The sequence below is a fragment of the Solanum pennellii genome, chromosome 6 (assembly GCF_001406875.1).
Source record: "Solanum pennellii chromosome 6, SPENNV200".
Classification (NCBI taxonomy): domain Eukaryota; kingdom Viridiplantae; phylum Streptophyta; class Magnoliopsida; order Solanales; family Solanaceae; genus Solanum; species Solanum pennellii.
Window position 1 is genome coordinate 50,744,127 of NC_028642.1, and position 14,656 is coordinate 50,758,782.

The window sequence follows — 14,656 nt, forward strand, 5'->3', positions numbered from 1 at the left end:
CAAGAGCATGAGCAGATTACCACAAAATGTTCACTCAAAATATAATAGAGGCTGTGGGTTTACCTGCTGGGGATTCCAAAAAAAGAAAAAAAAAACATGATTAGTAGCTAGTAAAAGCTTGTTTAGTCAGTACAATAAAAATAATTTTTAGCGGCATTAAATATTGATATTAATAAAGAGTACTAAAATCTTTACCGGCATTAGTTAAGTGTCATTAGAACTAATGTCGCTAAAGGCTTTAGGGACATATACAAAGAGTGACAATTATCGCTAAAAATATATATTTAGCGGCAATTAAGAATTAAATGCCGCTAATGGTCATTTTTGTTGCAGCGAGTGAAGATTCTTGGGACCTTAAACCACTTCTTTATTGCAAATTATTTTGATTAGTTCTCATCACTTGTATTGATCATTATTAATCATACATGTGAGTGTGCACATTACTTTAGATCTAGAATATATTATCATAATTAAGTTGATTTTTTATTCTAAATTCTTTCTTAACCAAGTCTTACTATAATCCTTTTATTTAAGCACCACCAACAACAATTAATTGTATTAACTCTAAACCAGAAGTTGACATACCATAAAATTTATTTTTGCAAGTGGAAAATCAAATGGTGCTAATAGGTTCTTAGATTTGACACATGAAGGATTGAAGCTGCGCTAATAGTGACACAACCACGCCAGCCTTCATTTATGCTTTAATTGAGGGTTATAAAATCACCAAAAAAAGTATAATCTCATATATCATCATAGTGGTGACAAAATGGGCGAGTTGGGTTAAATTTGAGCGGGTTCAAACTGGATTAACATAAAATGGAAAATAATTCAATACACTCATATTTGATATGGGTAAAAATGAATTGGGGAACAAATGGTTGGGTAAAATACTAGTTTACCTATATCTACTTTAAGAATTCAACAGGGAGAAATATTGTAGTCTTTTTTACATGAAAAATGTTGAAAATGCTTCAATTAGTTTTATTGTATCATAAATATAAAATAAATTTATAATTAATTAATGTTATAACAAGGGGGGACATATTTTTAATCTCAAAGTAGATGAATATTTGCATTTTAGGACTAAAACATGTTTAATACACTTTAAACAATGTCAATACTACTGCATGATTTGTTTATACTACATTATTATTTATTATCCAATATAAAACTAAACAAATAAAAAAATATAATTATAATTAATAAAAAAAATGTACATTTAAAATATATTTTTTTGGAGGCCAAAGACTTCACCTTTTAGAGAAAAATAATGTTTTATAGAAGAACATAAAAAGGTTAGGGAATATACACAAGTACCATCCTAGACTATGACTGAAATTTCAGAGAAAAATAATGTTTTATATTCATGATGATCTTGTTAAACAATTATCATTGAGAATATCAGTTTGATAAGATTCCAATGCTCGAGTCTAAGGAAAGTACAAAGTGTTTTGGTGAATGTTCTAGATCCTTGGAATTTATTGAATGTTCAACCCATGGAAAAAATCAAATACTTTACCTTTACTTGTTAAGTTAAAACTTTTTCGGGTGTTGCATTTTCCTTATGAGGATCTGCCAAGTTCTTGGCCTACCGCAGTACAATCCCTGACTCACCTAGAAATTTCTGTTGAAAATTTTTATTTCAAACTCTAGTGGTTCGTTCATCTAATATATTAAGGACATCGCCTGCAACTATCTGGAAAATGAAGAAGCTGAGGCATTTGAATGTAAACAAACTTTGCTTGGTATGGGATTTTTGAAGAATGTTCAACAAGTATGCTAGAGAACTTGAAGACATTTTGCACTTATCGTATATCTGTGGATGATACGAATCCAAGGTTCTGGTGGAGATTTGCGAATCTTGAAGAACTTAGCCTCCGTGTTGAAGCTTTACCTAGTTGTCCTTTGTTTCCATCAGCGGAAGTTCATACTCATACTCGTCTTCAATCTCTTAATCTGATCATAAGCCCTCGAGGATTCTTTGATTCAGTTGGTTGGGAGAGCTACTTTGTCTTCCCTTCAAATCTTAGGGATTTGTGCATTGGTGGTTGTTTCTTAACGAAAGGAATGATTCTAAACATTGCAAGATTGGAGAAGCTTGAGAGTCTCACATTAGATGGGAATCAGCTTACTATTGTTGGGACGTCACAAATGTGAAGTTCCCTGCACTCAAAAACTTGGAATTACACTATGTGAAGATGGAAAAATGGGAAGCTTCAGAGGAATCCTTTTCCGTGCTTAAGGAACTATCTATAAGAACTGGTTACTTCTACAAGGAGATCCCTCGGTGCTTTGCAGATATTACAACACTGCGACTTATTAAACTGTATGACTACACCAACTCTCTAAAGGTTTCAGCTATGAATATCAAAAAAGATATCGAAGATAACACAGGATGTGACAGCCTCCAAGTTCTATTATTGTAGTATTTGTTTTGCTTTGTATTCTTTATTTATTTTGTATCAATTATATTTGAAAGGGAAAAGGGTCTGATATACCCCTCAACTTTGTCATTTGGAGCTGATATACCCCTCGTTATGAAAGTGGCTCATATATACCCTTACTGTTATACAAATGGTTCACATATACCCCTGCCGTTACAAAATGAGCACACATGTGAAAAAATTTAGTTTTAAATTTATATTTTTACTTTTATTTTTTTAAAACAAATTATTTAGGGATATATATGATTCTTTTATCAAAGTTCAAGGTATATTTCATTTTTTTTCAAACATAAATTATTTTTTTGACTTATTTTATTATAATTATTTGAGTTTCTTATTCTTATTTTTTTCTTTCATTCCTTAGTGTAAAGAAAAAATATTTAAAACTAATTTTTATGTCTATATTGTAATTTAACTTTTGTACTCGAAGAAAAAAATGGTCATCTACAATAAGTTTTACAAGAATATTAGTGAAACTTTAATAAATTTGATCATCAAAAATAATAATTCTAAATTATTCATTAAAATAAAAAAAAAATATGTTTGACGAGGATTAATTTTACTCATATGGGATTATATTTTTAAGAAAAAAATAATAAAAAATTAGATTAAAATTATTATTATTTTCATTTTCCGTTAGGAAAAGGGTATATGTGAGTTATTTGTTTATAAGTAGGGGTATATATGAGTCACTTTCATAACAAGGGGTATATCAGATCCAAATAACAAAGTTGAGGGGTATATCAGACCCTTTTCCCTATTTGAAATACAACTGTATTCATCCTTTCTTTGATTGGATAAGAATACATTTGACACACATTGTATTTGTATTTATACAAATATACAAAGTGCAGTTTCTCAAATACAATTGAAATAAAATACAAAACTCTAATAAAATTGATACTTTTACCATTTAAACCAAAGTAATGTATGATTGGTAGACTATAACAACTTGTATCTACTCCCAGTATGGGAAAGGATTATTAAGCTTAATGAATAGATATGTCAAAGTTGGAACTATTTAACAACTGGAGCTTTCAAACAGCTCCATATACATTATAGCAAGTAGCCAACCAGGTGTTGTGAAGTTACTTACATATTGCCATTTCTTTTTAACTTAGTGCATCCGCTTCATCAAAATCTACAGATTTCTATATCACCTGCTCGTAGTAGTGGAGCCAGAATTTTCATCTGGGGTGTTCATGCTTTAGGACAAATAAAAATATAAAGATAAACCTTACTGGTCAGATTATGAAGATTAGCTACAAAATAGTCATACCTCAATAGGTGGACTAAAACTGAAATTTAGAATAGGTGGACTAAACCGAATTTAGTCCACCTATTCTATTGATATTATGTATCAACGTTACCATAGTTATAAATATGAAATGAGACAGGAGTAGGGGGGATCGGAACAAGATCAGTTTTAGTCCACCTATTCTATTCAGCATACTTTGTGTATACGTTAACAGAATCAACTAAATAAAGTATAAACAATGAATTTGAAATTCAATAAATGAATGAATTGCAATAAAATATCAACTTCTCATAAAGTTGAAATTTTGAATCCGCATATCCATCATAATTTGCTCCTAGACATGTCTTGTTCCAAATAGTAGTTTATAGTATGTCATAACAAACACGTTTTCAATTAATTTGTTAGGTCCTCTGTTTCTTCTATAGTATTGTACAAAAAATAACTACAAAATGCACTTTATCATTGAATTTTCATCTAGAATATTCAATGCATATGAATATTAATTAAATCAGCTCAAAAGCATTGTATCTTTTTTCATTTCTTTCACTTTAAACTAAGAAACAAATCATGTAAAATCACTATTTAATTGTGAACTCTTTCCCCTCTTCCATTTCAAATCTAGTTAAAAAACCAAACCATCTAGCTCCTCCATATACCCTCACAAGTCTATCCCAATGAAAGAAAACCAAATAACATCAAAAAAACAACAAACAATGATCATGAACAAGCTCATATTATCATGTATTTTCTTCATCTTTCTCTTGTACTTGATACTAAGAGCAAACTCCCCATCTTTCAAGCTAAAAAACTTATCAATAAGCTCATGCAACAAGATTCCACCATCTCTAGCTGAATCAATTCTCCACTATGCCACTACCAACAAAACAATACAACAAAAACACGACGAAATATCAATAACACTTAAGGTCCTTGAGAAGAAATCACCATGCAATTTCTTAGTCTTTGGACTTGGATTAGATAGCTTAATGTGGAGTTCACTCAACCATAATGGACGAACCGTCTTCATCGAAGAAAATATACATTGGATCCAAAAAATTACTAAAGAAGTACCTTCACTAGAAGCTTATCATTACATTTATGACACTAGACTTGATCAAGCTCCTGAACTTCTAAGTATTGGTAAAAGAGAAGATTCTTGCAAAAAAAACTTAGGTGATCCAAGAAATTCTAAGTGTCCACTTGCCCTAACAAATATGCCAAAAGAAGTGTATGAAATTGAATGGGATTTAATTATGATTGATGCACCAACAGGTTCATTTTATAATTTACCAGGGAGGATGAAAGTGATATATACTGTTGGATTATTGGCTAGGAATAGAGAAAGTGGAGAAACTGATGTGTTTGTGCATGATTGTAAAAGGTATGTTGAAGATAAATTCTCTAGGAATTTTCTTTGTGAGGGATACATTAGAGGACAAGTTAGAAATCTTAGGCACTTCACTATCCCAAGTTATAGAAGTGGTTTGGTCAAGTCCTTTTGTCCTTGACTCCTAGTCTTGTCACACTGTGTTTTGTAATCTTTCAATTATCATATAGTTTTACATTTACACGAAAGAGGATCTGTCTTGTTGAAAGCTAAGAATACGTGTATTTTGTTTATTTTTCCTTTTATTTGATCTATTCTTTAAAGGTTTCGTGTATATGTAAAATTTTCCCTTGTGGATCATAAATGGTTTGATCGAAAGCCGTATGATATCGATACGTTGAACATCGAATTCTCACGAAAGTTTCACCTTGAATAAATAAATTAGAAGTATGAACAAATTATGAGAATTCTGAAGGTTTTATTATGTTATAAATTTCAATAAATACGTAAGCAAGAAAAGAAATGCATCTATATAACATATTAACATTAAATTGATGTACACTAAATATTAGCAAGTAAATCAATGATTGATTATCTAAATTTCGAGATGTTTATAGTATGAGTTGGAACAATTTGTGGTGTTTAATCGAAGAACCGTGAGGTTAGAGGACTGATTTTACAAATGTACAAAGTGAAGGCGTCAATTTGTATATATTAAGCTAAAATTGAAAATGACGAGAACGGCGTCGTTTGGTCTCGCCAAACTCTTCTCTCCTTTATCTTCTTTTCATTCGTTGTCCTCCTCAGACTGCAACTTTTTTGGAGCTTTGAAAATGGCGAAAGGGAAGAAAGAGCTGTTAGCGTCAGCACCATGGAGGGTAGACCAAGAACAAGATGAAAAATTCAAAGACGCAAGGCTCAAAGTCACAAGCCAACCAGGTAAAACATCCACTATGCACGTTCCTGGTAAAAAAACCGTGAATTCCAAAGACAATGAAGCAGATGATTCACTTGAAATTGATCCTGAACTTCGTTACAGCTTCCAACGTAACTTCCAGGTCCCTCTCTCTACTCTCTCTCTCTCTCTTTGTTGTTTGTAGATATGAGGGGCGGAGTCAGGTAGGGCTGAGTGAGTTTATCCGAATCTCCTTCAGAGGGAAATCACACTATTTATACCTGATGAAACCCCTTTGTCTTAGTAATGTGTTAAGTTCTTCGTATTTTGAAGCCCCCTTAGTGAAAATCCCAGTTCCGCAGTTGGTGTACACATAAAGTCATAAACTTGTGTTGTTAGTATATGGAAATTGTTACTCCACTATTGAGTCTGGGATAAGGAAGGATTGTTGATTTGCGTAAAACTAGTAGTCCACAATTTGTGATAAATTCTGTGATTAACAAGATTGGGTTTATATAGGCTATAGCTGAACCGACTGTGTAGGTGAACAGCCACTGTAACTTATATTGCAGTTATAAACTAATTAGGCTTTGAGTATTTGGAATTTCTAACTGTATGTGGGTTGGTTTCGCTGTTTAAGTTGGATTCAAAAGGTTGCCGATTTCATTTGAGAGATTAAGAAGATTGTTTATTTCTTTTGATAGGTTATTGCATTCCAGTTATTGAGAATATTACCTTCTAAGAATTGCTTTTGGCTATTTGCTAATGGAATGGAAAAAATAGTTTTATCAACTTTATGTCAGAGAAATAGTGAATTGTTATGATATAATAGTGAAGATGAGTCAATGAGGATTTTCTCTTGGCAAAGTTGAACCACAAACACTTTGAGCATTACTCTATTGGGAAAAGCATAGGACGCAATTAGAATAATTTCAGGGTCTTCAACTCCTTCTGTGTGACTCTATAAGAATGGATATGTCGCAATAGACTTGATTTTTATAGCTTTAATCTTTAGTCTGCCAAATAACAGAAAAAAAACGAGGGTGATGGAACAGGAGACAGAATGAAACTTCCATGTATGTGTTTTTCTGTTCATAGAGCTTTAATCTGCAAATAAAAGACCGTTAATGACTCTCAAACTTCAAAGAGAAGTGATGGGATTACTCTTCCAAAATATGGGAGAGTGAGAAAACTAAGGTAACTATGCTCATAGATCATAAATGAATTTGTGGAACTAACAACAACAACAACAAACCAAGTGTGATCCCACAAGTGACGCAAAACCAACTAATGGTCCAAGGTATCCCAATGTTGGCACTTGGCGATGTAAGTTTGTATCATGAAGACTAGTGTGGTACTTGACTTCAGTCACCAAGTGAATAGATAGAGAGAGCTGAATGGGCTCCACATGCTAAAGTGGTCATATGTGTGAGACCAGCCTGCCTTAAATAGTTCCACTTGTGAGGTGGAGGTGGTCTAAACATACTAACATTTATTTTGGTGAATTGTTTTGGTTCTCATAGAATATAGACCTTAATATAACAACTTAGACCCATCAAACCATTTTTTTTCTTGAGTCAGAAGTTGTGTTGCATCAAAGTGGCTTTCAGTGTATTGCATGTGTCAGACAAGCAGTACATTTAGTAGAGATATATTAGGGTAGATTTTAGAGAAGTTTTGGTGCAGTGACGAAACCTGTATTTTTTGTGGTTTGATTGCAATTACATGCTCTCCATGCAAGTGGAGAGACAGTAAGTGAATTACAAAACTAGTTCCAGTCCATAGTTGAACAATGGTTTTTCCTCAACTAAATTTTTTTTTCTTATTTTGTCCTCAATGTGAAGCATTTGATTTTAAATGAGCCTTAGAGGCACATCTAGAGTAAGACAAAAATTAATTGAAGCAACTTGAAGGTACATGAAAAATAAAATAGTAAAAGGAAACTATAAAAGTTAAGAAAAAGAGAAGGGCACAAGGAAGAAGCTAAGGACATCAATGACAATGGGCAGCTATTCCAGCCATACATACCTGGTATCCCTTCTCAATTTGATTAGCTCCAGCCACCTCTGTGCTTCAGTACACCCTTACCTGATTGCTCCTCCTCTCTCCATTTGCTTTTTCACCATCCTTGTGCTCTCCCTCCCACTCTTTCGAGCTCTTCTCCAATACGCTCTATTCCTCTCGTCATATTTGTTACTTATACTCTCCCCCATCACCTTAGTGGTTGTTGCATATGCCTTTCTCAAACTATCCTTTTTAACATCAAGAATTTCACGTCATTGATAATGCAGAAGTACTTGCCCAATGGGCTGTCTTATGATCTTCTAGTGCTAAAATTCAGGGCTTGACTTGGATTCTCACTTTGGTTTTAGGTTTTTGTTGTGTATCAATGAATGATATGTTGAAAAATATCTTCTGCCCAATGGCCCAGTGGTTTGGGCTTGGGACTTCCATGTTGGAGGTCTCAAGTTCAAAACCCTTTGCAAGAGAAAGCAAGGGGCTTGCCTTCTATGTCGAGCTCGTCATCGAGCTCGCCTATTGCGGGTAACCTCTCATGTGTGGTTTGCAAACTATTGCATAGGAGCGGGGTTTTTACCGTGTATGCACCCAAAGAGTACGGATGCGGGTTTCCCTTGTAATAAAAAAAACATATCTTCCGTTTTTGCATGACAGCAATCCTAGATTAGCTTTAATGGTTTCACTGTGCCAAGAATCCCTGTACTTGAAATTTTGGGCTTATTTTCGACCAAATACATAAATATTTGGAGTAATTGGATGATCTAAGCTGACAAAGGATGAAGCTCGAGGGATTTGGATTAAACAAAATAATAGATGTGTACTTGGAAGTTTGATTGAAGATTGGACTGAAGGAACTGTGGCATATAAATGGGGAAATGTTGAGAGAGAGATGAATGGAATTGTTGGGGAAGATAGCATATTTTATAAATGTAAAATCAATCTGATAAATATTTGGATTGACAATGCTAAACCTGACAATATCTAGAAGAATTATAGATGACAAAAATACATTCATCTGAACCTTTTCTATGATTGTTTATTAATATGTTTGTTCAATCTTTTTACACCATTAGAAGTCCAAATGCAATCTAAATCGAAAGTTAAAGCTGTGTATCTGATAGACTGATACTAGTACCTGATAAAGGAAATTTTAGGAAATTAAGTGGATGCTCTTTTGTGGATGACACTCTTCAATATCAGTATCTGTTTTACTTTAAAAGCTATGGAACCTTTGATATCTCTTGATTTATTAGAAAATAACAGTACCATTCTTTCATCTCTTTGCAGTTTCTTCAACGTGTCTTCAGCATTGACACAGTTGTTAAACCTCTGCCTCCTACAATGGCATACAATGTTTCTCGTAACTTGACCTTCTTTACGAGTATCTTTACGCAGTTCTTTGGTAAGCCTATTTGTCTGTTGCATATTACAATTTGCTTTTAAGGAAAAAGGTCCTTTTTGTGCCGTTCCCTTGGGAGCTACTTTTTGGCTAGTTTGGTTATTTTCATCATTTTGCTGAAATGTTTGTTCTTGTGAAGACCCCTTTTCAATTTGCTTCTTTTGGAGTATCTGTCCTTGCGTCTTTTTGTTTGGAGGTGGGGGATCATTTGGAGTTCTTTTTTCAAATAAAAGCTTGCTGGGAGGTTTGAATCTTTGAGTTCTAGGTGTTAGGCTGGAGATTTTACTTTAGGTAATATTTGTTAAGTTGTCTATGCAAGTTGCAAATGCAAAGGCGGGAATGAAGTCAAGACTAGCAGAGTCTCCTGTGGTATGGCTAAAAGATGAAAAGGAGAAAAAGATTTTCTTTTGTTTCCCCCCTAGTTTTTTTAGATCTTAATTCTTTCCTTATGGGTATAGTACAGGTAAAGCAAATGAAGTATAAAAACAGATATGTTTTTCCCCTTCTAAAACCTTTTGATCATTTTTGTTTCCTTCCCCTTCTCTTCTTCTTTATTTTCGCGCTATAATCTATTATTTTCATTTTGGCAGATCCTCAAGGAATAGCAAATGCACAGAAATCTCTCGGCTTAGGACAGGAAGAAAAAGTTCGTAAGGTCCGCTAAAGGACTCATTTAATCTCTGCAAGGAGTAATGTTGAGTTCTCTTTGTCCTTTGCTTGTACCTCTGATATTCTGGGCAATTTTGTATTCTATATACATTTGCTGATAAATGACAAGTAATCTTTGAACTCATCAGTTTACCAACATAAGTACCAGTAACTCCTATTTAGATATATCCCGGTGCTACTAGCCCTGTTTACCTTCATCCACATCGGTACACACTTCTAATCATTTACATCTAATTTAGCCAAAAAAAAGTGTTAGATCTCTTCTGAATGGTATTTTCTTGATCCTTGACGAAATCTTTTCATCATTACGGTAAGACATAGCTGGGTAACCAGTATTTCTGCTAGATTTTGAATCATGAATCTGTTTCTACTACAAGCATATATTCTTGAAAACTTCAACGAAGGAGTTGTTGGTGCAATTGTCCTCTGCATTCCAAAAACTTTAAGATCCTAGATTTCCATTGTCTAATAGTTTCTGAAGAGAAGTCTTAGAGCAATTGTAAAGTTGTTTTCGTGTAACAAAGAGGGTTATGGTTTCGAGCCATGAGAGATGTTTGTGTGAGAATAGGTCCCTTGTGTAAACGCGCCATGTTTCGTGTGTTGGGTTCCTTTCCTTTATCTAATCGTTCTTCACATCTGTGGGAAATTTTATGGATGTTACAATTTTAAGGTATCATACCTTGGAAATTAAGAATCGTACCCGTGATTACTTATAGCAACTGGCAGATAAGTACAAGGCAGTGGGTGTGAGCACACTCATAATCTTCAACATGAACTTAATTAATAATTGTTTCAATTATTCAAAAACTATATAGTAAATAAGTTCTCACCTACAATTTTATGGATGTTACAATTTTAAGGTATCATACCTTGGAAATTAAGAATCGTACCCGTGATTACTTATAGCAACTGGCAGATAAGTACAAGGCAGTGGGTGTGAGCACACTCATAATCTTCAACATGAACTTAATTAATAATTGTTTCAATTATTCAAAAACTATATAGTAAATAAGTTCTCACCTACAATTTTATGGATGTTACAATTTTAAGGTATCATACCTTGGAAATTAAGAATCGTACCCGTGATTACTTATAGCAACTGGCAGATAAGTACAAGGCAGTGGGTGTGAGCACACTCATAATCTTCAACATGAACTTAATTAATAATTGTTTCAATTATTCAAAAACTATATAGTAAATAAGTTCTCACCTACAATTTTATGGATGTTACAATTTTAAGGTATCATACCTTGGAAATTAAGAATCGTACCCGTGATTACTTATAGCAACTGGCAGATAAGTACAAGGCAGTGGGTGTGAGCACACTCATAATCTTCAACATGAACTTAATTAATAATTGTTTCAATTATTCAAAAACTATATAGTAAATAAGTTCTCACCTACAATTTTATGGATGTTACAATTTTAAGGTATCATACCTTGGAAATTAAGAATCGTACCCGTGATTACTTATAGCAACTGGCAGATAAGTACAAGGCAGTGGGTGTGAGCACACTCATAATCTTCAACATGAACTTAATTAATAATTGTTTCAATTATTCAAAAACTATATAGTAAATAAGTTCTCACCTACTGTTAAAAAATAATAATGGGTGCAACGACACTCCGCACTCCGAATTCATTAATTCAAAATCACAACCTCATTTGTCCATCTCAAACTCCCTATCGTGTTTCTCTTCTATACGCCGAGTAAGAAGATATTAATTAAAAGAGAGTTTTGACTATTTTGTCCCTATTTATTTCTTAAGATATAACCTCTCTTTCATATTTACTTTATTCCAGTGTTTGCATTAGAAATCACGACAGATAATTTGAGGGGAGCCTACACTCTATGTTCTTCTAACAACTTTTTCTATCAATACCACTAATATATACTGTCATTTTATATGTTTGAAGCACATTAATGTGAGAATCTTTAAAAGAATGATAAAATTGTAGAATGTCACACATTCCTAATATATCAGTAACTGCCTCATGATTCTCCACAAGAACAAGACAATTACATTCTTAACTAAATATAGAAAAATACCCACAAAAACATATTAAAGCAGAAAAAAGCAAAGCTCAGTTCACTACACATAAATGGTAATTAGTAGAAGTAATTCAATTTCCTTCCATTACATCAAAGAGTGGCAAGTTGCTGAATATTCACTGGATAAACAACATCAGGTCCACCACTAAAAGCCTTCCTTCCAAACAAGACGTTTACTGCTTCAGTTGGATGAAATGCATCCCAAAATATGTATTGTTCCCTGTTAGAACATGGCGTTTGGAATGGTAAACATGTTATTTGCCCTCTATTTCTCCCTACTCCACAACATCCAAGATTTACTTCACTAAATCCTGTTACATATACAAAAGTTGAAATTACAAATTTAGTTAAAGCTATGGATTAATAACATATATTGACTTACCGTATTGTCTGGAATTAGCAAGAAGATCTCGAAACATATTCCTAATGTCAATGTAAGAAAATTTGAAGCCAGGGAGATTGGTATTTAGGCTGGTGAGCATTGATCTAACATTGTTATGGAATGGAAGAACAAGTTGATTCACTTCCTCTGAACATGCACCATTTTGACTTTGTGCAAGAATACTTGGAATACACCCCATTAGTCCTACTCCACCAATCACAAATTTTCTTGCTCCAAGATTGTATAATCTCTGCAATTTTGTTAAGTAAATTAAAAGAATATCAGAAAACAAACTAGTTTTGTATAATTACAAGAAATGAGATATCAAAAAGAGAATCTTACTATAAGTTGTTGATTATACTGTTGAGTCAAGAGAGTAGCATATTCTTGAGGATTATATTGATTTTTTGTATTATAATTAGGCATAAGGTAATTGTTAAGGTAGTCATTGCTTCCCATTCCAACAAAGAAAATTGATTTTGCTAGTGCCTCTTCCACATCTCCATTGTTTCTTAATTGGTTCAGTGTGCTCTCAAAATTTGTGATTTGTTGATTGAATGGAATGCGCCCTACCTGTATAAAATTCATAATGATAGAACAATTAATCACTACATGCAAAATTCTACTAATTAATAAAAAAGTAAAAAATGTAAATGTACTTGGGTAGGTGGTAGGTAGGTGTAGTGCATTTAAGTTTATTTAATTGTTCATGGATTCATTGTTGCTATATTTGAAGTATCATTTATTAGGTTCTACTTGTGAGTTAGATGCATCATAATTCCTCAAGGTTACCTACCACAATTACAGTGAGATAGATAAGAATTTCTCCGTTTTTAATTAGAGGTTTTGAGCTCAGAGGAAAAAATCTTATCAAAAAGAGTTTCTTCCCTTAATTAGGTCATCTGTTTCACGATTCAAATTAATTAAACCTCCGATAAATATGGGACGCCAAAAAATTAAGGTTTGTAGGCCATATGGTCTCTTTTTTCTTCCTTTCATCCAAATGCAACTTATTTGAGTCGGTGGTTCGTCAAAAACTACTTCTTTAACATCAAAAGATAGTGCTAAAACACTAAATTACTGCATACACATTGGCCTTTTCGAACGAAATTATATTGAATACGTTATTATTGTCGTGGTCATCATCGAAATGCCTAGTTACTTTTTTGAATATAACTTATTTAACTTTTATACACTACTCTAATTACACTAATTACATGTCACTATAGGCAATTGAGCGTTATAAGGGAAATTAATAACCTAAGACAATATACTTTAGGAAAACCTTACTACAACAGGATAAATTACATCAATAGGGTAAAAAAAAATACAATAATAGTGTACTATGTACAAGTTTACTCATTTTTTTTCTAATTTTGCTTTGAGGTTGAGGTGATTTTTGCCACAAAATAAATAAATAAAGAGTACTTACAAAATTTCTTCCAGTATTATCAAGAATGCCAGCAGCAGCAGAGGCGTAATTGACTCCAAATCTCATTTGGTCTCCAGAAGCCTGTGAGTATGGTGGAGTCAAAGGCAGTCCAAGCAATTCAGCTGCATGTACAATGCCATGTGTTAATATTAAATTTTTAAACTAATTTTTATACATTCACTTATATAATAATAATAATCAACATGCATGCTACCATCAAGAATTATGATAGAATAGATAATATACAATCTCTCTGCTTTTAACTAAAGGTTTTGAGTTCGAGCAGTCAGTTCATGTTTTTCCCGACTTACACGACGCGAATTATACGTACCAATAACATCAACCATAGTGAGACCATTGGAGAAGCGACCAGTAGGGCCACCATTAAAATCAATTCCATAAGGAAAATAGTTAGCCTTAGCTAAAGAAGCTAAGTTATTGTTATTGCCATTGTCTATCAATGAGTCTCCAAAAATAAACATGGCAGGCACCAATGCACTTTTTGTTCCACTTCCTTCTTCTTGACATATTACATTATTATTATTCACTAGCAATAAAAACAACAAAAAACACAAAGGAAATAGCCTAAAATTATAAGCCATATTTTATTTTATTTTTGTGTAAAATGGATTTTCTAGTATGAGAAATGTAAGTTGAAATTGTTATGAGAAGGTTTAATATAGAGGTGGGGGGGAAATAAATATGCGGTTGGTTAGAGAGGAGTAAATGAATTCACCTGTATGTTGTTGCTTGATGCAGTAAATTAAATGAGAAA

General features: G+C 33.1%; 3 protein-coding genes across 3 annotated transcripts; 2 read left to right on the top strand and 1 right to left on the bottom strand.

Annotated features, from left to right (window-relative positions):
* The first annotated feature begins 4,256 nt into the window (after window positions 1-4,256).
* LOC107021038 (glucuronoxylan 4-O-methyltransferase 3-like) lies at window positions 4,257-5,325 on the top strand. Its single transcript, XM_015221608.2, has one exon. It carries the CDS (start codon window positions 4,380-4,382, stop codon window positions 5,211-5,213), a length of 834 nt encoding a protein of 277 aa, XP_015077094.1. The 5' UTR covers window positions 4,257-4,379; the 3' UTR covers window positions 5,214-5,325.
* Window positions 5,326-5,818: 493 nt separating this feature from the next.
* On the top strand, window positions 5,819-10,150 carry LOC107021039. Its single transcript, XM_015221609.2, has 3 exons — window positions 5,819-6,090; window positions 9,234-9,348; window positions 9,936-10,150. Exons 1-3 carry the CDS (start codon window positions 5,866-5,868, stop codon window positions 10,007-10,009), a joined length of 414 nt encoding a protein of 137 aa, XP_015077095.1. The 5' UTR covers window positions 5,819-5,865; the 3' UTR covers window positions 10,010-10,150.
* A 1,807-nt stretch (window positions 10,151-11,957) lies between these two features.
* LOC107021144 (GDSL esterase/lipase At1g71691) lies at window positions 11,958-14,534 on the bottom strand. Its single transcript, XM_015221748.2, has 5 exons — window positions 14,213-14,534; window positions 13,882-14,003; window positions 12,792-13,022; window positions 12,450-12,699; window positions 11,958-12,378 (listed from the first exon to the last, which is right to left on the bottom strand). Exons 1-5 carry the CDS (start codon window positions 14,481-14,483, stop codon window positions 12,158-12,160), a joined length of 1,095 nt encoding a protein of 364 aa, XP_015077234.1. The 5' UTR covers window positions 14,484-14,534; the 3' UTR covers window positions 11,958-12,157.
* Window positions 14,535-14,656: the final 122 nt, after the last annotated feature.

What these genes read in the sequence shown, in the direction of transcription:
- LOC107021038 (XM_015221608.2), top strand. Translation starts at nt 4,380, where the DNA reads ATGAAAGAAAACCAAATAACATCAAAAAAACAACAAACAATGATCATG.
- LOC107021039 (XM_015221609.2), top strand. Translation starts at nt 5,866, where the DNA reads ATGGCGAAAGGGAAGAAAGAGCTGTTAGCGTCAGCACCATGGAGGGTA. An exon ending in GCTTCCAACGTAACTTCCAG is followed by an intron (nt 6,091 to 9,233) that starts GTCCCTCTCTCT and finishes ATCTCTTTGCAG; the next exon opens with TTTCTTCAACGTGTCTTCAG. An exon ending in TATCTTTACGCAGTTCTTTG is followed by an intron (nt 9,349 to 9,935) that starts GTAAGCCTATTT and finishes TCATTTTGGCAG; the next exon opens with ATCCTCAAGGAATAGCAAAT.
- LOC107021144 (XM_015221748.2), bottom strand. Translation starts at nt 14,483, where the DNA reads ATGGCTTATAATTTTAGGCTATTTCCTTTGTGTTTTTTGTTGTTTTTA. An exon ending in CACTATGGTTGATGTTATTG is followed by an intron (nt 14,004 to 14,212) that starts GTACGTATAATT and finishes TTGTACATGCAG; the next exon opens with CTGAATTGCTTGGACTGCCT. An exon ending in ATAATACTGGAAGAAATTTT is followed by an intron (nt 13,023 to 13,881) that starts GTAAGTACTCTT and finishes AATTTTATACAG; the next exon opens with GTAGGGCGCATTCCATTCAA.